Source organism: Numida meleagris, chromosome 1 (assembly GCF_002078875.1).
Source record: "Numida meleagris isolate 19003 breed g44 Domestic line chromosome 1, NumMel1.0, whole genome shotgun sequence".
In the NCBI taxonomy this organism is placed as follows: Eukaryota; Metazoa; Chordata; class Aves; order Galliformes; family Numididae; genus Numida; species Numida meleagris.
This window is the reverse complement of record NC_034409.1, coordinates 3,629,480-3,653,067: the sequence shown is the minus strand read 5'-3', so window position 1 is coordinate 3,653,067 and position 23,588 is coordinate 3,629,480. Positions and strand designations below refer to the sequence as shown.

Genomic DNA, 23,588 nt, shown 5'->3' with positions numbered 1-23,588 from the left:
GTTAAATCACAGCAGGAAACGTTCCCGCTGTCAGAGGTAACCTTTAAATCCACCCTGCCTCAAGGAACGTCTGCCATGGTACAGAACGCATCATGCAGAAAAATANTTTTTTTTTTTTTTTTTTTTTAATAAAATGAAAACAGAACCCAGTGAAATGAGGATTTGACCGTGAGCAGGAAACGTTCCCGCTGTCAGAGGTAACCTTTAAATCCACCCTGCCTCAAGGAACGTCTGCCATGGTACAGAACGCATCATGCAGAAAAATAAAGAAAGAATAAGAAAAAAATCAAATAAATAAATGAAAAACAAATGAAAAATAATAAAAATAAAAAATAATTTTAAAAATTTTAAAAAAAAGAGAAAGAGAGAGATGCTGCTGGGATGGCATTGAACTGTGACCCCCCCCCCCAATGAACAGATGGCAGTACAAGTCCCATCCTGCCCCTACATGCAGAAAGAGAAGCAAAAGCGTTTTCTTGCTGAGCAGCCTTGACAGTGCAGCCTCGGGAGGTGAAAGCTCTTTCTAAGCTCTCCCTGCAAGGATGAGGTTATTGTGGCTTCAAACAGCCATAACAAGGGATGCAGGAGCAGTGCTACTGTTGTGTCTGCGCCCAGCCTCAACCCAGCTGCATACGGGGTGGGTGCAAGGCCACAATCCCTGCCCTAAATCAAGGCAGGAATGTTTTGTCCTCGCTCGGGTCAGGGAGGGCAGCAGGTTGCTGGATAGGCAAAACAAAGAAGGTGTTGTGGTTACCGACGTTCCTGGAGAGCATGAGTCCTCCACGCCTCTGGGATGTTTGCAGGGTGAGCATCACCCCACAGCTCTCAATGTCTGTATGGCAAGCCTAGAGAAATGCAGGTGCAAATCAATTTTAAAACCCTACAGAATGAGGAGGACAAAAGGACAATGCAGATGGTCCCTGAGCATCTCACGCTCTGCTGCAAAAAGACTCCTCCTGCCCCAAAGCTCCAGGGGAGATCAGAGCAGGGCTTGCAGTTGTCAACCAGCAGTAGCCAAATCTACACCTATAGGGTTTTTTTTTTTTTTTTTGCCTTTTCATCCCTATTTCAGAGGCACAGCTGCTCAAAGGGGACAAGCCACTGACAACACGGGGAACATCAACCCAAATACACTCCAGGGCATCACATCCAGCTTACACCACTTCCTCCCTGCCTTGTCCTCCCAGTAGTGCTTTGGGTCAGAAAACAAAGTAAAATGAAAAATCGTATACATACATATATATATGACATATAACCTCTTTTTAGGGAATTTGACAGTTCAACTTCCATGTGGCATCTACCGTTTTCCAGCTCTGGGGACGAAGACAGCCACGATCCCATAGGACAGTTCTGCTTTGACACAGCAGAATTAAACCCTTGTAGGGAGGTGTACCAGGTTTGAATAAATGGCTGCTCTCAGACAAAAATCATCATATAATCATTTAAGTTGGAAGAGACCTTAAAGTTCATCTGGTCCCACTCCCCTGCAATGCACAGGGACACCTACAGCTCAATCAGGTTGCCCAGAGCTCCATCAAGCCAGACCTTGGATGTCTTCAGGGACAGGGCAGCCACCACCTCTCTGAGCAACCTTGGACTCCCTTTTACATTCATCTGGGATGTAGTGGGTAGAGTGTGAGGAGCTGCTGCCTTAAGTGCATGTGAGCACTCAGCTGGATGAATCACACCCTCATTCCCACTAATGAGCTGATCATGAACCAAACAGAAGCCTTCAAATTGCTGCCACGTGGTTAAAATAGAAGGGGTAAGCCATGGGATCAGAATGGTTTTTTCTCAGCTGATCTGTAGAAAACCCCCTGTAGGGCTGAGAGGGGTCTATAAGGCACAGGAACAGAGTAATCCCCATACGTGCACGGCCGGATTACATTGGGCATGGTCACCCTTGGGAACACCAAGCTTAGGTTGGAACATAGAACACTTTTGGCTGGAAGAGACCTTAAAAATCATCAAGCACCAACCCCCTGCCATGGGCTGGTTGCCACACACCAGATCAGGTTGCCCAGGGCCCCATCCAACCTGGCCTTGAACACCTCCACGCTGTGCCCAAGGGCATGAATTTAAAGCAAGGGAAGACTCAAGTAATGTCTGTATTTCAACAAGGTATTTTATTGGTCCAGCAACTGCAAAATATACAAATTTCTGAAAGGCAGACCCTGTTTAAGCTGGCACAGCTTGATATCAGGCAGTTATTCCAGATGTATGTACAGAACAGTTAACAGCATAAATCAAAAAAAAAAATCCCAACTACCCTTCTCTCCAAGCTTTGCAGTATACATTAAATAAATAAACAGCGCTTTGCTATTAAAAAAATCATAAAAAAATAAATTCAAGTATCACACACAAAAAAAAACAGGAAAAAAAAATAAGTAAAAGGGGAAAAAAAAATCACTGGTGTGGTTCAACAAGTCCCTCTTCCCACCCTCCTTGGCTGCAGCATCATTGCCTGGGCTTTGGTTGTACAGCCAAAACACAACGGGCAGCATGATGGGATGGGATGGAGATGACATCCTGCCACCCATTCCCAGCACGGAGAGGACTACTTCACTACTCATGGGCCAACCTCCCCTCTTGATGAAGAGGGAAAAAATAAAAATGAAATTGGTAGGCTTTTAAAATTTCATCTTTTTGTAGACCAAGACTTCTATTTCTAGAGAAGAAATTAAGGTTTGGGTTTAGTTTTTTTTTTTCCTTGCAGATATATATATGTATGCATAGACACGCACTCAAATACACACCCAAACATCATGTTTACAAGACTGATCATGGGCAGCCAGATATCATGTTTGCGTGTGCTGGCTTATCTTTGGGTAGCAGGAGGAGACAGATCAACTCCCCAGGAAACGGGCTGAGAAGGCAAAGTCACCTTCCCCCAGCGACTGCCCTTCTCAAAGGCAGAGAAACCAAAAGGGCTGACGCCAACCGCATGCGCACGCAGGTCTGCTTTAACGCGGTTATTACAAATTAAAAAGAAGGGAAATAAGTGTTTTTGTTTCATCTGTACAATATACACATATGGACACGCTCATACAGGGCACCACCAAGATGGTTGGATAGGGACCAGTGTAGTCCCTGAGCCTTCCCTGCTGTCGGTACTGCTCCGAGCCTATGCAATGTGGTTTTGTTGCATGGGACTGAAGCACTAGGCACTGTGGTTCACCTTTTCTCAAAGGACAAAGGGACCAAACCCCCCAGAAACCAAAATAAAATAATTTAAAAGAAAAAAAACCCAACAACAACAACAACCACTCAACACTTCCCCCCAAACCTCTCTGCTCCCAACTGCAGGGATGTTGTTTCCTACCCAGGGGAGAGGAGGAAGCTGTAAAAAGGATAAAAGCAAAGGGCTGCCCATCTCCAACCCTGCAGGGTCAGAAGAGGACTCTGATGACTTTACCTCCTGCCTCCAGTTCAGTTGTGGTGGGAGGGGAAAAAAAAAAGCACAACATGGGAACGGAGATGCTGAACACAGGAGGGGATTGGGGGGGAAACCACAGATTTTTGCACAATGCAGTAGTGGTTAATTGCCACAGTCAACTGCTGGCTCACAGCCTGCATCAAGAACTCTTATCTCCAACCTCCAGGAGATGGCCAAGGGAGCCCAAGCCAGGACTGTGTCCATTGCCCCCTGCACACACACACACCCCCACCCACCCCCCTTGGAAGCCATACCTACTGCTTTTGTGCAGTCCCAGCTTCCCAGCACACACACAAAAATTAAAAAAAAAAAAGAGTTGCCTGTATTCAAGCTTCCCCTGTTAAGAGGCACAGGTTAAAAAAAAACAACAAAAGAAATATAGTCATGCTCCTGCCACAAATAAAGTGCAAAAACCAAGCGGTTTCTAAGTATAAACACATACCCACACACACATCTGTGTGCATGTATATATTTTAAAGAAAAAGAACGGCAACAATAAATTCTCTTCTTGCGACTTTTCATCAACACCCAGGGCTTCCTGCATCCTGGCCAAGACACCTGTGTGTCTGCAAAATGCACCCAGTGCAGCTGCCCACCTACGTCCCCGCAGTGATGCAGCCACCCCATCTCCTCTTCCCTCCAATGCAGAGCATCCCCAGGAGCCAACAGTGTGGTTCCCCCCAGTACTACAAGCAGCTCACAGCCAGTTTCACAGCAGCAGACTGATATTCTCTGCAACCCCCCTTTGAGGTGCATCAATTAACATGAGGGTTTTATTATTATTATTATTATTATTGGCTAAAACCAGCAGTTTTCATGTATCTTGATGAGCTGGGCTGTGCTCATGGCAGGCTGTAGCTGGTGCATGTGAAGGACTGCAACACAGCACTGCATTAGGGGCTTTCTTGCAAAAAAATAGTAATACTTAATAATAATAATAATAATAGAAAAAAATCCAAATTCCCCCTTTGTTCCCTCCCACCCTTCTTGTCCCCATTACTCTGCTAACCCCGCACCATTCATGTATATACACACTCCACCCAAAGACGGATGGGTACCATTAGTCTATACAAAAAGAGATCAAAACCGCTTAGAGAAGGAAAATTAGAACTTGGGATCTCCTGTGCGCTAGAAACGCTTCCCAGCTTGCTACACACTAGCAGGACACCGGAGAGGAGAGCAATGCCGCAGCCTGAAGACCTGGGAGCTCGTCTCCCTCCTCTCCATCGCTCTTCCACCTCTCTCCCCCCTCCAGCAGAGCAGTTTGCAGATGAACAGGCGTGGGTAGAAACAGCCGAGGGTCGACCTCGCCACAAACGGAGGAGACCTGTTTACAAGCAAGCTTCAGAAATGACGATGGGATGGGAGCTGGCGTCGCTGGTGGCCTCGCGACAGCGCTAAGGGACTCACGACGGCTTCTGCGAGTTGTTCATGTTCTGCAACGAGAGGGTAAGGAGCATGGTTGGAGTCATGCTTGGAGCATCTTCAGTTTGCACACTGAGAAAGGGACAGGGGCACAAGGCTACAACATGGGTCACAACTAAGAAAGCATCCATCTACCACAGAAGGAGAAGACACTGTCCACCCAAGGAAAGAGGGGAGGGAGACAGGTTGACTTGCTGCCTGAATCCCACCCTTGAGCATCACATCCATAGGGTGGCAATGTGGCAAAGGTAGGCCTGAAAACTGAGCTGCTCTTTGGTCCATGCAAGACAATGGCACAGGACACCGTAAGAGCCTAATTAAGCATGTATCTTCCTCCTCACAGGGGTGGGCAGTGTCCCAACATCTGCTAGGTGGAAGTCACTGTTTGCCCATCCCCAGCACTGCCCTGCTGCATAACCAGCTCCAGCCAGTGCAATGACGGCCTGGAGGAGCTGGCATGGACACCAGCCACCATCAGTGGTGCAGCTGAAGCCAATGTTCACCTGTAACATTTCAAAGGTTCTAGAAAGGCTGCAAGCACAGCCCTGGTGCCACCACAGTGTCAAGAAGAGGCATCCACTAGTGCACAGCAAGCAGTAAGGACCACAAATCCACAGACAACCAGCTGAACACCAGCAGGAACAGCTCCCAGAAGTGATGACTATAGAAGACCATCCCTCAGAGGAACCCAAGGAGAGATGACCACAACAAGGACATTTCTCACATCACAAAACTATACAAAAAAAGAGTGGGGGAAGGGACTAGGAAACAGCTAGGAAGGCTTCTCAACCTATTTTTAATCTTTTACAACCTAAACTGTCTCTTACAAGCACCAGGAGCCATGGCCATGCTACGAGACAGCACTGTTCTGCAGTAGCTAAAGAGACAGGACAAGGGTTAGGAAAAGCCACATGCACCCACAGCTATTTACCTTGGAAATATTAGTAAAGAGAAAACTTTGAGAAAGTGACAAACGGGTCGTCTTTAAGCATGAAAAGTGAAAGGGGAGAAAAAGGGAGGGGAGAGGAGAAACTTTAAGTCGGCTTGTTGTTACAAAGTGCACTTTGGATCACAAACCAAGCAAAAGGAAAAGAAACCATCACATCAGTTCATCCTGCAAACCCAAAGCAGTCCAGGGGCACACAGCTATGTCCCTGGGATCTTCAGGTGTCCCCTGGATGGGGTCAAGTCCCCATTGGGGATGGTTGACTCAGCAATGCTGTTGCTGCCAACCACCTCCAGCAGTGCAAACTGGGGAGGGAGGAGATCTCCACCTCTCCTGACCGCATACGGATTGTGGTGGGAGAGGGTGAAGGTCTGGATGCACAAACAAGATGACAGGAGAAGTGACAGTGATAAAGGTCTCTCACAAAGCAAAGGCTTAGTGACTTCTTCTTGGTTCCCTCAAAAGCAAATCTTAAGTCCCACAACAGTAAGTGGAAGCAGACTCCCAGAACTGGAGAACTTTAGCTTGCTGCATCCAGCCTACACCTGGGATGGAAGCCATCACCACCTGCTCCAAGAGCTCTTGGTGTAGCACAACCTGATGCAAACCTCCCAAAGTCAGAGGGTTTTTTTTTGGTGTCCCAGCCAGCATGCAATACTTTTTTATTGTAACACAGATAGGAAAAAACTGGATGGAGGGATGGACAAAAAGAAAGTCACTCTCAAAGCAACCAAAGACCAGGAACTTTATCGAGGCAAGAGAAGGAGCATAGGCGTGCACACCATGGTGGGCAGCTCAGCGTTCACCCAGGAACATCAGCACGCTCTTCCCAAACACACTCGTCAACAAAGCCAAGTCTGACTTTTCTACCATCCATTCTGGGGAAAAGGGAACAAACGTGAGGTCCACCAGCCGTTACACACAAGCAAAGCCAGTTTATACCAATTCTTCCCACCTTCATCTCACAGAATCAACCAGGACAAGGATGGATGTGGGCTGATTGCTCTACAAAGGGCAGAGACACATAGGTACTATCCCAGCCAAACTCCCAAATCTCCCTAGTTTTTGAGAAGATGTCTGAGCATTCTCTAATGACTGATGCTCTCTTTACTCAGTGAGGTAACATGAAATGAGTTCAAAGGCTTCAATTTATCCAGAACCGTCTTGTCCCTATTATACAATAATTTAACAGCACTGTCAAAACCTCAGTCAATCCTAAGTAATGCATTAAATGCTCAAGGCATGTTGCCTTCTAGAGCTAGGTCAAGGCAACATCTTTGTGTCTAATCTGCCAAAAACATCCGGGCAGGTTTGTCCCAAAATTCACATTTGCAGAACTACAGATGCCAGGATCATCCCACCTCCCAGAAATATATTCCAGCTCCCACACAGGTGATAAAACCCCACTGGGAGCTGAGGTCAGAACCTTATCTGCGTATCTTCAGTGGCATCACTCAGGCATAACTCAAGAGTCCACATGACAGACAGATCACCTGGGTCTATCACTTGTGAAGTGCTACCACGGAAAACTCAAGGAAAACCCAAGGGTATCTCCAACTACTCAATGAGAAAGCAGGAATTCAGACAGCATCTGAAAACAGCATCCTTAAGTAGTAATTTGCTCTGTTTCCCAACACAATTTGGGCACTTAATCAAGATAGGATACTTAGGGGTTGGACAACACAGCGCTCATAGTCTCCTCTTTGTAATTCTTAAGATGCCCCCAGTTCCCACCCCAACACACAAACATTCAGTCCAAGAAAACCATGCCCCAGCCACGTTTCACAGCAACAAAATAACCAGTGGGACAGTGAGAAACAGGGGAAGAGGGAGGGAAGAGAATAAGACGCAAGAAGGTACTTACAGGCATGCCTTTCCTAGTAAAGGCTGTAGAGAGACAGAGAGAAGGGAAAGAGAGGTGTCAGTAACGCCGCGCGAGACAGGGCAGGGGACATGGGATAGCAGCAAGGGGCACCTGGACACCAAGCACTTCCTAAAGCCAGGACAGAGTTTGTTGTAAGACTCGAGCAGCCCAAAAAGCAAAGCCCCAAAAGCCAAGAAACTGAGGAACTGATCTGCTCAGTGCTGTCCAGGGTGGAAAGGTTCATGCAAAGACATGAAGCAGAGCAGATGGAGGGGAGCCAGGGGGCACGTCACCCTAATCCTGGCTGAGGAGGGACTGGGGACAACACAGACAAGGTTAAGAAGGAGCAGACAAGACAACAAGATCCAACAAGCAGCACAATATGAAGCTTATGCATGTATATGGCTGCTTCTCTGGTTCCACCCAAGCTCCTTCACTAAGGGATGGGGCTTTTGTTTCTGGGAACCCTGTCCCAAGCAAGGTCTCTTCTTCTCCATCTTTTCACAGGCGGGTGAAAGAAGAGACAACATACAAGCAACATAGCAGGTGAGGATCAGGTTGAAGGTTTTCATAATATCTTTCTCAGAAAGAGAGGTGAGGTATTGGAACAGGCTGCCCAGGGAAGTGGTATAGTCACCATCATCTCTGGAGGTTTTCAAGAAAAGGGCAGATGTTGCACTGATTGACATGGTCTAGAGTGATCACAGGAATGGGTTCATGGTTGGGCTAGCTGAACTTAGTGGTCTTTCCAACTTCAATGATTCTATGAATCATTTCTATGCTGCAGAAAGCAAATGATGCACAGAGCATGGTGAACTCCCAAAGAGGCTTCTACTTAGTTTTGGTCCATTTTGCCTATTCCTCTGGGAATAGAGAACTGCAGGCAGAAATGGGTCCTGACAGTTACATTCTCAGTGGAACCCCAAGAACATTTGTGTTGTTGCAATGCCCAGGTCTACAGTGGAGCAAATGCATTTGTGGGGTGAGGGGGAGGGAGGCATGAGCCCTTTGGTTTTGCCTGCTTAGCCAACTGGCTCCCACATGGACATAGTTGTGGGGACTCTGCACTGGATGATGCTGGCTTGATGAGAGCTTAGACCAGCTGGCCCCCAGAGGTCCCTTCCAACCCCAACCATTCCACAATTCTGTGACACAGCAATGTCAGATGGGGGGGACAACGAGGCAATTCCTAGATTAGCGTCTTGATTCAATCCAGAGCTTTGGGCTGACCAAAGGACTGACAGCCACCTATCACTGGCTGCTCCCAAAAACCAACCCAGTGCAGAGAAGGGGGTACAGCACCCATGGGAGAAGCGCAGACAGAGCATCTCAGAGCCAGCAGCACAAGTTGCGACAAGTGCAAGCCGTTCTCAGCTTCAGGAGCGACAGGAGGAGGACAACAAACAAACAACGAGAATGACAACCAAAAAAAAAAAAAAAAAAGAGTTCAACTAACTTGTCCCGGCAGCTGCGTGGGCACTTCCTGAGGAACACAGCCTGGCAGGGCGGAAGAAACAGCCACATGCTCCTCAAAGCTGTTGATGCGAGGTTTTTTGATGGGCTCTGGGCTTGCTAGAGGGGTAACGCTATTACGTCTCATGAGCGGGTTAGGTCCCTTCTTTGCTTCCTAAATTAGAGTGAGACAAAGAAAAAAAAAGTAAATAAAAATAAATTAAAAAAATGAAAAGGGAAGAAGGCGACAGTTATAAAGAAAAAAAGCAAGTTGTTTTTTCCTTAAAGCAGCCTCTGCTTTTCCCCCACAATTGCTTTTGATGTGCAAAGGATTAGTTGGATGCAATGAAGTGCTCTGGACACCAAAAAAAGAGAAACTGATGCAAAATGTTTGAGAACATAATATGATTTCCCAAGAAAGGGAGGAAAAAAAAAAGCCCTGCACTGAGAAGCGAGATAGAGTTTCTCCACACCAGAGCCTTCAACCACAAAAATGTAAACGTGCATTACTACACAGTGTAGCAGTAACCAACAGCCACCGCTTGGCACAACAGAGCGGTGCCCATCGCTCTGCTCCTCAAAGCTGGTCCCTCCGAGTGTGAAAGCAAGAAGAGGAAAGACGAGCGAGCCCGAGTGGATAAGAAAGGATGGGGAAGTGGGACAGAGCAGCCAGCGAGGGTCAGCACAGCACCAAGCTCCAACTCAAGGCATGTGGGATGGAGGGCAGCGCCCTTGCAGCCGAGCAGAGGAACCCAAGAGCTTTGCACGTGCCTCGCTCCATCCTGAGCCCCACAGCCACCCCCAACAATGGTGACATGAGGGCATCAATGGCCCAGATGCTATGGGGAGTTGACCAGCCTTCCCTACACATTGAGGTCAGGGAGTGAAGAAAATACGTGGTCCAAAAGGGGATGGATGAGACCATCCAAAACCCAGACAGGACTCATCACCACGAGCTGGAAAGGTTGGGAAGCAGGGTCCCCCTTTAGTGACCATCCAGCCTCACCACCAACCTGGTGTCCCCTTGGCTCTGATGTCTCCTAGTTCTGGCCTCTGAGCTCCTGGTGGAGCACACAGACCTGACCTTATGGAGTTTTTCCCCTCCATGCAAGGGGTCTTCTCCCTGGTAGTCCACCACCCTAATAACAGCACTCTGGTAGCCTCATGGAGCCACAGGAACACCAGGAAAAACTACACAGGCAGATGCTGGCCAAGCCACTGAGCATGGGCTCTGCCAGTCAGCTGGGACACCTGGGAGAAGTCACCTTCTCCATCCACAGCTCTATTCCCTGTTGGGCAAGTGGATGACCACAAAGGAAAAAGTCAGAGACTGGCTGACCTTTCCCTTGGTCAGCCTTAAACTAGGTAGCAGGCACATGCAAGAGTCCTTTTCCCTTAGAAAGCCCTCAATCAGCCACATCTACGCAGAGCAAGAGCCCAACTGATGCTCCCAGTCCTCCAGTGGCACTCTGAGCACTGGGCTGAGCAATCTCCCCAGGCATCCTCCCTGCTGGGTTACCACAAGGGAAAGGAAAGGGACACCAAGGGATGGCTCAGAGGGAAAGAAACACTTACCTCTGGCCGCTCCCTGTGAGTATTAACAGCTTCAATATTCAGGGAGATGGATTCCACGCGGCAGCCTGCAGAAGGAAGCACAGAGAGACAGAGGCTGTCAGCAAACCCAAGAGAAGGCATTACAAGGTGTTCCATCCCACACCTCTGCCCATCTCCCAGAGGTTTGGATTTGGGAGGAGGTGCAGGGTGAACACCTCAGCACATTGATAAGTAGCGTTCCCACTTACCATAAGCCACTGGAGTCAACTTCAATACCGTATGAAGAGGACATTTCAGGTAGGGCATTTCATCTGCAGAGAAAGCAAACCAAGATTATCCTACCTCTCTCTAAAAATAGGATCAGATATCTTTCTCAGCACCTAAAGCCGTCCCATAGCAAACAGATGCACGCTCCGGGCCCTGCATGGACACAAGCACATCTCATCTCCTCCAAGCTGCATCCGTCCTCCAACAGGATCCACCTCCTGCCCAGGGATAGGGAGCTCACCTGCACTCTTGTCCAAGAAGTAAGCAAGGAGACAGCGCATGACAGCCTGGTGACAGATCACAAGGACATTCTCTTGTCTCTCCAGCTCCATGATGACTGGCTCCAGGCGCTGCACCAGGTCTTGGTAGGACTGAAACAGAAGAGCAAGAAGATAGGCATAGAGTCAGGAAGACAAGGATCTCACAAGAAACAATCATCATTGTCTCGGTCTAAGTATTGATTTCATGCTTCTGATTAAACTAAACCAACATAATTACTGCTGAAGATGAGTAAAGTTCAACAGTGCCTCAACTTGGCTACTCTAGAACATAGATACTGATCAAGAGGAAGAAATAAACCATTTATATCTCAATTACAGCCCTGAAGAATTTATTGAGGTAAGCTACAGCTGCACAGAGGCTTTGAGATTACTGCCTCTGTTGTCTCAAAACTTGCTTTTCTGGGGGTTTATAAGTTCTAAAGTATGAAGCACTCTGAATATCTCTGAGGTTTTGAAAGGTTTCATGATGAAGCATTTCATATAAAACCATGACAGAAAACCAGAAGGAACCCAGACACCTAGAGTCAACATCAGTCACTCCCAGACACTCTCCTTTAGACATGCTGTCATTAGGATGACACTAAATATTTATTGTTCCCTAGTGTCTATGGACATGATTTTTAATTTGGGACTAAAAAGGTCAGTTCACAACTAAAATTACCATCTGGAAGTGACGTAAATTCCCACCTCCGTATGTCACACCTTGAAAGCAGACAGCGTTCCCCAAGCCAGGAACAGAGACATCAGCATCAAACCTCAGCAAATGACGCAGAGAGCAAAGGATGAAATTACTACTTCAGAAACGAAAGGGGAAAGCCTGGGCAGCATGACACTGAGTGAACCTAATGGAGAGGATGGACTAAGAAGCCTTTGGATGTTTCCAATTAATATACTATGAAATCAGTGGGACAGTTTGTTAAGTGATATATTTCTTTAGATCTAAAAAGTGGGAGCAAAAATGGGAGCATCTGCTTTTCTTCTACTCTCCTACTCTGGGTGTAGGGAACAGCCTGAAAACAAGAAGGCCATATTCAAGTAAAAGCCACATCTCTAAAGGTCTCCTACCTCTCCAGAAGGATAGCGGTAGTAATATTTATCCTGATCACGTAAAGCAAATTCCTCTGGATGCTGGTCCCTGATTTCCTCATAAGTCATTTCTTCACACACACCCTGCAAGAAGAGGATAGCCGTGAGGTTACTGGCCATGCTAAAAAGGATCAGCCCACCTAACATGCACACCCTTCTCCAAGGCAACTGTCTTTAATCTGCTAAGAGATCAGATATAGAGCAGTTTCATGCAAAATAAGTAGATTAAGATGATTTTAAGTCAACATCTTGAATGTTCTGCATAAGGTAGAGGTAAAATCACAAGTCAACTTTTGAGTGCTAGAGCAGGAGAAGTATACAATTCCCCATAGAAGGGAAAGCTCCCTGAAGGAGGTGAGACTGAGGCAAGACTGAAAAAATGCCAGCACTATCATCCCCTCCACCAGCCCACAATTAGCCTTTCCTACTGCAATCAACGCTACTTACAGCGTCTATTTCATTGAGGGCCTTCCACTGCTCATAGGGCAGCTGGAGTGCTTCTGCTGTTTGGATTGTTCTCTTCAGTTGGCTGGTCCAGACTTTGAGGTCCTTCAGGTTCTGCTCCTCAACAAACTTATTCAGTGCCACTGCAAACTGTAGGACAGAGAAGAGGTTGGCTCCTGATCTCAGTGGGATCCCATTCAGATTCCCAATGAGTTCTCCCCCCTGCTTCCTAGTAAACATTCCCTTCTGCAGGTCCTCTTCTGTATTCCATAGGAAGATGTATTGGCCTTCTGTTCTAAGGTGGGGAATAGCCTCACACATCTGTCCTTCCCAAAAAGCTACAAAGGAGCATGAGAACAAAGAACAGAAGAAAAGAAAGCTGCAACCTAACGTAATCAGGGAACAGCAGCAGCATCCAAGAAACCATGTCACAACCTGGACTCTCCTATGATGTGAAATATCCCAGACCATCTTTAACCACAGCTCTGTTTATTTGTCAGAGAGTTAATTTCATGTTTCACATAGTCCTCAACGTCACACCTAAAGTGAGTGAGTCCATTTGGACTTTAAAATGGTAATGGAAAGCCAAAATAAGTATTAGCCCTCCATGAACCAGCTCTCTTGACCACATCCTTGAATAATCAGTTATTGAGTGAACTGAGCTGTTAATTATATGTAAGAGTCTTCTTTCTGAGGCCATGCTTGAGCCGAAATCTAACCAGCCCTATAGATGGATCTTCAGATCATCCCAGCTGGCATCGAATATACACTCAGCCCAAAAGATGGCATCTCCTACAGCCAAATCCCAGGGAAATAAATATTCCTCTCCTCCTTACCTTCTTGCCCCTGTTGGAGAGGCCTGAGTCACCTCCAATCTTTCCCTTGAGGTTGAACTCACTCTCACCATGCCGACAAAGGTAAATGGTGCGGGGCTGGACGTGGATGTTCATCAGGTAGTAAACAATCCTGCTCTGGATGTGATCCTGAACCCTGTTGACCAGGAACCGCCGGCCAACATCGATGACTTTGATGAGAGAAAGCTCCCTATAGGGAAAACACAGCAAGGATGGGGGGAGGGAAGTGGGTATAGCAGGTAAAGTAGAAAGGAAAACCATCACTCCACAAAACGGCCTTGTGAGGTATCTCAGTCAATATAATCATTCGGCTAAAAGGATTTCCTGCAGGCAATTTTCAACAGGAAGTTGTCAGGTCGCAGCAATTCATGGAGAGCTAAGTAAAATGAATGTAATCAGCTTCCCTCCTTGCAGCAGTGAAGAGGATTAAGCCCAGCAAGAAGCATGTTCTACCTCAGGACAGCACTGAGCTGGACCAGGATTATCCACGCAGGGCACATGGATGTGTTTGTGAGCAGTGGAAAGGTTGAGAGGTAAAACATTGCTGACTGGCTGCCCACATGGCCATGCAGGACAGCAAAGGCTGAGCAAGCCTTAGTTATGTGCCCTGGGTCAACTTTGAGCCTGTGTAAGCAACCCCTTCCTTTAACTAGCACCATGACAAAAGCATCCCAGAAACACTCCAGCCCACCTGCCCATCCCTTTGTTTTATTTGTATTTATGCCTGGAACTAGATAATCTTTAAGGTCTCTTCCAGTTCAAGACACTCGTGTTTCTATGAATATGGTCAAAACCAGTACATCTGAACACGCTCCCTAACACAGGGCTGGAGAAGAGGGCCTTACATTTTCAAGGAAGAAGCATGATTTACAGCAAGCCTTGGCCACACACTATGCTAGCACAGTCATGTGTTTGAACACCAAGTGAAATACAGCTCCATACTTAATTACCCCATTCCCAGGAAACAAAAGGCATTCAAAGACAGACTCTTTGTAAGCCAGGAAAGTTTCTTACCGGTCATAGTCATCAGGGTCAAGTGGCTGGTAGCTGGCCTGGTAACAATTGATTCTCTTCATGAAGTCCTCCATGGCGTCGGTCGAATTACAGTCCCGGTAATCAGGACTGGACAGTTTTACTTCCTGCAACGGAAGAGAGAACACACCAAAAGGAGAGGTTAGGAAGCTTCCAAAGCAGGCAGAGAAGGCTGCTGCCCCACCTGGGGCAACAAGCACAGTAGGGCTCAGACAGACAGACCATGCTAACCTCAAAATCCTGTCATGACCCAGCTGTTGGCTGAGCCATTTTACATCCATCACTTAGAAGTGAACGAGACCCAAAGTTAAGCACAAGGAAAATGGATTTGCTATAAACCATTAGTGAACACACACTAAAATATGCTAGAAGTGGACTAGGAGAACTCACAGGGACTAAATTCTGTCTAACTTGCTTTAATATGATGTCTTTCCTGAAGATTTGGGTTGGAGCAGAAGTATTACACATCAGTAACCTCCCAAACAATCCAGGAACCTATGGGATAACATCACAGGGCAGCAGCTCCCAGCAGGAACAAATGCCCCTAGGCTTGTGCCCATTGCAAAGCCAGTCTTGGGGGCAGGGCAAAACCCCATGAAAAACCCCTGTAGACTCTGGATATCTTGTGACACATTCCCAGACGCTGTAAAACAACTCACAAAATACAGACTGGAGATAAGGTTGGAACATAGCCCAAGGGGGGAAAGGACACTTCCATTGAAGTTAATCATGCCCAGGTAGGCCAATTAGCATCTACTCACCCTAGCCAAGCCTAACGGGAAAGAGCTCATTTCTGCTGATGAGAAATCAAAGATCGAGTAGCTCCCAAAGGAGCTGATAAGCAACGTTTTAAGTCACTCCCCCATTCAAGATCTCACTCAGCTAGTGGCAGGAAGCCTCTAAGCTAAGCTGCTACTCCCTGCAAAGCTGACCTGAATAGATACTGTTAAACTGGATGCGGCAGAAGTCACCAAATCTAACTGGAATTTAAACCACACCCATCAAGCAATCTGATGGGATTTAAACCCTTAACCACACCTATCTCTTCAAAAGGGAGCTTGGGGTCACAAAAGTATCCTAAATACTTTATACACCTCTCCTTGATACCATTAGATATCAACAGAATTGCAAGGGCTCCCTTCTCATCCCAGGACAAATATATCATAAGAAGACAAAGAACTCCTAACCCTCAACTGAGTCTGGCAAGAGATCTTTTGAAAAGAAGCCAGTTGGACACAGGTGGGAAACCCTACACCAGAGAAAACAAAAGCAAGTGGATTTCATGCTTACCATGACATTGGTGGCAACAACATTGGGATCGTTGCAGACAGATTCAATGAAGAACACCTGCAAAGCAAAGCTCAGCTGAAAGCCAGCAGTAAGGTTTAGAACATTCCCCCAGCTCTTGCTCAACCCAGCCTTCCTCTCTGCTTCACCCAACGAGCATTCCCTCCACCTCACTTCCGTCCTTTTGATCCCCAGCACTCAGGACCAGGAAAGATCTCCCATTCCAGCAGAAAAATCCCCCTTACAACAGAGCATCATGAGGACAACACGTCAGTGATAAACTACACATTACGAATAATAAATAATGTCACGTGGTCTACACAACACAGGCAGCGGCAGGACAGTACCAACCTTGAACCCATTTTCTTTGGCAAAATTGAGGATCATCCCTCTCCTCTCCCGCGTGGTATTTGTGGCGTCAAAAACCTTTAAAAACAAAAGACTTCGGTTAGCACCAAGGATGCCTGGTTTCTCACCAAGCCCTTCTTCAATCTAAATCCAGATGGAACAGTGGATATTTCATAGAAGCTGAGCTCACACTAGCCACACACTTTTCTGTCTCATTGAGGGCACTTTAACTAACATCCTTCCCCCCCATCTGCCTAATTGCACAGAACTTTTAGGAACCTCCTCCTAGTCTCTGAGCATACGGCCCCTTTTCCTGCAGGTGACGCTGCCCTGAGCTGCACAAGGCTCAGCACTTTCAGGATTAGTGCCAAGCACTGCAGAGGGCATCTCTTACCGCAATCTGGCCAGCCTCCTCTGTCAGGTACAGCTTGACGTCCCTCAGGGCAGCCAGAGCACACTGCCTGCAAAAGAGACCAGAACAATCTATTTCAACGTCAATTAAAATGAAATATTTTATGTTTCGTAGATAGCAGAGCAATAGTATGGAGGGATACTTTGCACAGTCTCCGGTCCATACGCTATGGCATGTTTCTTCTGCATGGGAAGAGCAGGGTCTGAATGTTAATACCATCCCCTCCTCATTTCCTCAGAGCTTTGGCTTCAGCCTCTTAACTTTTTTTTGCTGATGTCCAACAAGATGCTTATGTCAAATGGCACACAGATCCCTGCAAAGGAGGGGGGCCCTCAAATCTACATTCTTCCCTCCCAGGTGACACCTTCAGCCTACTGAAAAACTGAGCACCAAGCTGCTAGTCATGGCAGATGAAGAAGCAACAGGCAAACATCACTGCAGAGCTCATGCCCTCCATCGCTGAGCCTGATAGTGATCTCAGGGTACCAGTGATGTAGGATGCATTGGCAATCCTGACCTACCAAGCCCCGACAGCTTCAATTTGTGCCTCTGCATCATAGAAATTTCAAGATCCAGCCCAACCCTTCTGTCCATTACCCCAAAATAAGCAGAGTAACCCCACTGTGAGCTTCACAACACATTTGGGACACAAATGGAGGACAGGCTGCACACTCACCTCCTGACTTTCATAGCCTCTTCATTGTCAGGGCGAAAGAAGTCATAGGAGCTGTAATGCTTCACTGCCTCACGGCGATACTCCCCCACATTGAAAACTGCAGGAGAAAGGCAAAAACCATCAAAACCAGGAGAACAGATCAGCACAATTCAGCACACAGCTCCAAGGAATAATACTTTTTAGCAACAGATTGAGAAAAGACATCTTTAGAGTAAAAGGCTCAGGGGCACCTCATTGTTTCAAAGGGATGGGGAAAATGGGGCATCTCCCATCCCATGCAGGACAATGTCCCACCAGCCATAGGACTGAGGTCCTGTAGCACCTTCTGAGGACCTGAAGCTGGTCCTTTCCCCAGCGGCTGGTAAACACTCACCTTTCGTTGGGACACCGATCCAGTTGAGATAGCGAGTCAGCTTCTTGGAGATGTAAGTCTTCCCCCGGGCTGGGAGGCCAACCATCACTATCACAGTGGGGGAATTGGCAAGCTGCGGCCCACAGGCTACAAGCAGGAAGAGAAAGCAAAACACAAGCAGCTGTTAAACCACCAGCTCATCTTCCTTGTTGTTGAGCCAGCCTCCTCCAGGTCCTTTTGAAGTTGCAGAAAGCCCAAAGCCTCTCCACCATCTCCCCTGCATCCTCCACCCATGAACCTGGATGACCAAAACCTCAAGCAGGGGGGAATCCAGCAACTCAATTCCATAATGGAATCTACTGAATGAGCACATCAGAGCTGGAGCATATGGTGGATGGCTCTGTGAGTCATGAGTGAGACAACTGCCCTAGTTATGCCACGCTGACCCAAATTCAGACCCAACAGGCAAAAGGAGAACATCCTGATGGCTGCAGAGAAACAGCTGGCTTCCCAAAGCACCTTGCAGGATCCTCTGTGCCTCTGTTTCCCCACCAAGGGGAACACAACCCCTCATCCCTATGGTTGGCTGATCTTAGGAAAATCCAGATGGCCCTAATTTGATTAGAACCATCACCATATAAAAAGCAGATACATGAGAATGATTTTTCTCTTTTTCTCCTAAACCTAAGCTGGTTACTTTTTGTTATAAAGAGGGCCTTGTATCAAATAGCTGGAAATAAATCCAGAGTCATGACTGGCAAGTTGAAGACTCCAATTCAATAGAATTGCACGACCAAAATGCAGACAGAATGATGACAAAGGTACCCAGGAGAGTCGCTTTTCTCCATAAATCCTTCAGAAAGTAAATTCCAGGGCAATGGATTGGTTCATAGGAAAGCATACACTGCAGCATCCCTCTGCCCTCCCACGTCACCAGTATTCACATGGCTCTACACATCAAGAGGCCAAGGCAGCAAGCCAAGCGCTTTACAGGCAGGAAGGGAAGATCTTAACGATGCCTAATGGAATTTGGATTAGGCAGGCACCTTTCATACCACTCAGCATCACGTGCTGAGCCCTCCCGGCAAGGAGCAAGCCCCTCCAACGGGATTTCTCATCCACCCTTCAATCCTGGAAACCTCATGGGAAAGGAATGCGGGGAGTGAATGGCTGATGGCAGAGCCGTAAAAATGTGCCTTAATTATGGGCTGTGAGCTGAGCTGCTCTCCTTGCTATGGGGCAGGTGGGATCCCGGGATGCAGCACAATTGGTGGCTGCCAGGGGATGGAGGCAGTGGGGAGGGATTGGTCTTGGGGATGGGCAAAAAAACCGAGAGGTATGCAGAGAGTATGCGAAGCACGTGGCATTTCCCTTCCAACAAACAAACAAACTCACTCCTACAGCCAAAGTAAAGCCACGAGTTAAAACGGCAGAACTGCAAAGAGCCACTCATCATCTGCTTGGCTGTCTCGCCAAAGCAGAAAGGAGATGAGAAAACTATAAAAAGGTGGGGTTTCTACCCCCCCCCCCCCCCACACACACACACATTCCTCAGGACAGTGCACTGGGTCCCTTTGTGTGACCTGTCCCCCGGGTGCCACATTTCAAAAGCCCAGGGCAGCTCCCACTGACCTCAGTGGCAGGCGCTGACTTTGCACACTGGGGTACCCAGGGGGCTGCCAGGCACCCAAAGGAAAATGGCTTTTCCTCTCTGAGCATGTAAGTACAGACTGAGAAACCATGGCTCGTGTGCTCTAACAACTTAAGAGGGAATGGATAAGAACTATACCTGAATAGATCAACTCCACCTTTCTCTACCTGCCAGCAGACACAAGATAGCAAAGATTAGATCCGGGAGGGTTTGAGCCATTAAAATAATGGTGCTTAATGAGGGACAGGGACAATGCTGGGTACTGTTCATGCCCCCTTCGGCTCCAGACAAATAGAACTGAGGCTCCTGCCTCCATAGGGCAACAAAACCACCACAGAGAACAGCGGGATGAATCTCTCCCCAGATCAGTTTGCTATCAAATAGAAGACCCAGGTTCCCCTGCACTATGAAAAAGCATCTGGTTAGGAACCTGGGAAGCGCTCCCCAAAGCTCCAGGTCAGCGGTGGGCTCAGCACATGCACCTACTTATCAGGAACCTGAGCCCAAATCCAGCAAAATCACAAAAGCCAGCCCCGAGCTCCAGGAAACTTCGCAGCAGGGATGAAACAGAACCCGTGTTTTGCTCCCAGCGCCTCACAAAGACCCAATTCATCATTCCTTTTCACCACGCTGGAAAGCTATCAGGCTTTTCAATGCATATTCATTACTCATTATCGATAGCAGTCCAGGTAAGGCAAGGTCAGGGATGACTTTCAAAAGGCTCCAGCAGTGTATTTCATTGAACCATAGAATGGCTTTGGTTGGAAGGGAGCTTAAAGCCCATCCAGTTCCAACCCCACTGCCACGGGCTGTTGCCACCCACCAGATCAGGCCGCCCAGGGCCCCATCCAACTCGGCATTAAGCACCTCTACAGACGGGGAAAAAATTAAAAAAAAAAAGGGAAATTTTCCTCTATAAATGGTTAAATAAAACAGAGCCGCCTCCCAAATCCACGTGCTTTTACCGCCTCTTTGTAGGCAGCGCTCCCATGCGCCTCCCCCTCCCCAAAACCCACGCTGCATCCTCCGGGCTCCTCTCAGATTCCCCCTTTTTCCAGCTTTTCTCCTATTCCAATTCTGCTGACGCCTTCTCCGAGCGACACATTCCTACGCCGCCCATCGCCGCGAGGAGCCCGCGGAACCCACACCCACGCGATCTCCCCGCGTCCCACGTGCGGAGCGATGCGACGGAGCGGGGCCCCGCCGCCTCCTCTCCCCCTGCAGCCCCCTGCCCGGCCCCTTGCCAGCCCCTACGTGAGCGACGTGCAGCCGGACCCCCATTGAATGGATCGCCGTCCGAGGGCCGGATGAAGGCATCGCCGCATCCATGAGGACGGGAACAATCGGGCCAATTATTCCACGCGCAGAGCATCCACTCGCCGGTTTCCCGTTGATGCTCTACGAGCTGCTCCTGGTTCCCCCCCCCTCCTCCCCCCCGCAACAGCCTCACATTGCGCCTTTGTGTCCCCGTTCTTTGTTGCTGCCGAGGAATGGACGTTGCCTCTGGGAAACCACTTGAGATTCCAGAAGCCCAGTGGGGCTCTTTCCATAGATCGCAATGAATGACGCCCAAGCGTGACTTGTTTCCCCCCCCCACCCCCCCCTCAAGAGAAAAATAATTAGAAGCCAAGTGACGGTATTAACGAGCCGCTTAATAAATTACAACGTTAAAAAAAAATAACTCTGCCCCGTCTGAAACCAGCAAAAAAAAAAAAAAAAAGAAGAAAAACCACTTAGGAATTTCTTTCAAAGGTGTCAGCCCTTGAGAAAAATCACATCACCGCGCTCCAGCTGCAAAGCATTATCCCAGTTTCCCCATCCCGCCTCCAGTCCCACTGAAAGCAATGCCCCGCGGCAATCCAGATGTTGCGGAGCGCCCCGGGGGCTGCTCCCACAGACGTACACGGGGCACAGCATCCCCTCCCGGCACGGCCACGCGCATGAACGCCGTGAACGCGACCAAGAATCCGTTGCTTTGTTTCCCTTAAAACGGGCAAACTTTCCAGCCAAGCGGAACGCGAAGCAGCTCGAAGAAAAAACTCGAGAAAACGTTCGGAAACACTGATTCACCCAACTGCTCCCATCCTCCTGCTGGGCTGCTAAGTGCAACCTCTCCTCCCTCCCTCCCCGAGCCCTATGGATTCCCACTGCCGCCCACTGGGGAATCCCACGGAGCTGCCCTAGCGGCAGCTGTCAGCTCAGGGCGAGCGAAGAGCCGCGCTGCGATTCACGCCACAGCTGCGCCCACGCGTTCGCTTTTATTTATTATTTACTCTATTTTATTTTAAGCCCGGAGTTCGCTTTTCAACAGCCCCGACCATCCTGAGCTTCGGTGCGGGGCTCGGAAATGCTTTTTTTTTTTTTTTTTGCCCATCCCTTAAAATCACTGCGGGACTTAAAGATTAACCTCCTTGCTCTCCTCTGATCCCCCCATCCCACCCTCAGCACGGCACGGCGTGCTCCAACCTTCCAGGCTCTAACTCAGCTATCGATTCCAACCCAAACACACACACACACAAAAAAATCAAACCTCGCACAGGGCGCAGGACAGCCCGAAAATCCCGGCGGATTTAAACACGGAGCCCAGCTTAGCGCCCTGCCCCGCAGCCTTCTAATCCCATCGGCATCGCGGGGCGGAGGAAGAGGGGAATTAGGCCACGCGTGCCCCGTGGGGTCGCATCCCGGAGCGCTGCGCCTTCCCCCGACCTCCGGGGCTGGAAGCGAGACTCGGGCCGGCGGAGAGCGGAGGGAGGGACGTATCGCGTGGGTAACATATACAACGTATCGCACGCCGCGTTATAGAGTATAGACGATAGGGACGCTGCTGTAGATCTCATGCGATATGGGAACATACATGCCGACATCGGGAGGGCTCGCCCTTGCAGGCAGCATCGCGCAGGAAGGATGCGGGGCTGCTCCCATCCCATCGCTGCGATGCTACGATCCACTCCCCCACCCCCTCCCTCTCCGAGCATCCCCGTGTCCCTACTCACAGCGGCGGGGCAGCGCCGGGCGGTTGTCATTGGGCAGCCAGATCTTCTGGATGCGGCTCTGCGTCAGCTCCATGGGCATGGTTAAAACAAAGGTCTTTTTGCGCTGCTCCGCGGCCACCTTGGGGCGTTTGTGTGGGGCGGGAAGGAAGGGAAAATATATAAAAAAAAATAAAAAAAGGAAAAGGAGAGGGGAAAAAAATAAAAGGAGGGAAAAACGGTAAAATAAAACCAATTCGCTGCTTGGAGGGCGAAGGGATGGGGGTGCAGGCACCGCGCGGTCACCGCGTGCACAGGAGGAGGGCGAAGCGGCGATGTTAATAACAAAATGCGAAATGATAATAATAATAATAAATAAATCAAAGTTGGGTTTTTTTTTTTTTTCTTTCTCTTTCCGCTTCTAAAAATCAAACCCCCACCAGCCGGCAGCAGCAGCAGGGAAGCAAAACCATGCAGCAGCAGCAACAGCACTGCTCCTCTCCCCTCCTCGCACTGAAGCCGGTGCTCCTCAGACGCCGCCTATTTGTAGCCCGGGGGGAACCGGCAGCGGCTCCACGCCCCCGGGGGCGGTGCGGGGGGAGAGGGTTGCGCTGCCGCGGAGGGCGGAGCGGAGCGGAGCTGCCGCCTGGTGAGCGTGGCCCGCACTGCAGGGCGGACAAAGGCGGCGGCACTGTGCCCCCCCCTTCCCCCCCACGGGCTTTGTTCGGGGGTGGGTGGGGTGCAGGTGGTGGGGAGGGATGGGAGTGAAGAGTGAACGCGGGGGGTTGGAATAATGGGGTCGGAATGAGGAGTGGAAGTGGGATACGGAGAGAGCAGAAGGAAAAACGTGAACGAGTAAAGCAAAAGGAGAAACGGAACGGCGATGAAGCTAAGCAGGAAAAAAAAAAAGCAGGAAAAAAGATATGTGATAAAGCGGAAGTGAAATGCAAATAAATAAAGCAGAAGTGAAGGGCGAATAAAAGGCAGGAGCTGAAAAGAAAATAAAAGCAGGAATAAATTGCACGCAAAAGGCAGGAACTGAATTGAAAAGGAAAGCAGAAATAAAATGCAACGAGGTAAAGCGGGACTCAAAAAAAAAAGGTAAATGCACAGAAAGCAGGCAGAAAAAATGCAAAAAAAAGCAGAAAAATGTAAAAAAAAGCAAAAAAGGAAGAAAATGCAAAAAAAAAAGCAAAAAGAAATGCAAAAAAAAAAAAGCAAAAAAAAAATCCAAAAAAAAACCCAGCAGAAA

General features: G+C 48.5%; 1 protein-coding gene across 7 annotated transcripts in view; it reads right to left on the bottom strand.

Moving 5' to 3' along the window:
- Positions 2,108 to 23,588, bottom strand: part of PFKFB3 (6-phosphofructo-2-kinase/fructose-2,6-biphosphatase 3) — a 39,395-nt gene continuing 17,914 nt past the window's right edge. For 2 of the 7 annotated variants that reach the window (XM_021384325.1, XM_021384328.1), the window contains 15 exons: positions 22,361 to 22,478; positions 17,738 to 17,863; positions 17,365 to 17,461; positions 16,671 to 16,737; positions 16,280 to 16,354; positions 15,932 to 15,988; positions 14,624 to 14,748; positions 13,592 to 13,799; positions 12,759 to 12,905; positions 12,291 to 12,395; positions 11,186 to 11,315; positions 10,926 to 10,988; positions 10,699 to 10,763; positions 9,128 to 9,298; positions 2,108 to 4,872 (listed from right to left, as the gene is read on the bottom strand). In XM_021384325.1, the coding sequence (XP_021240000.1) occupies positions 4,843 to 4,872; positions 9,128 to 9,298; positions 10,699 to 10,763; positions 10,926 to 10,988; positions 11,186 to 11,315; positions 12,291 to 12,395; positions 12,759 to 12,905; positions 13,592 to 13,799; positions 14,624 to 14,748; positions 15,932 to 15,988; positions 16,280 to 16,354; positions 16,671 to 16,737; positions 17,365 to 17,461; positions 17,738 to 17,863; positions 22,361 to 22,478 (1,584 nt within the window). In that variant the 3' untranslated portion in view covers positions 2,108 to 4,842. The other 5 variants (XM_021384329.1, XM_021384327.1, XM_021384326.1 and 2 more) reach the window with 4 other exon arrangements.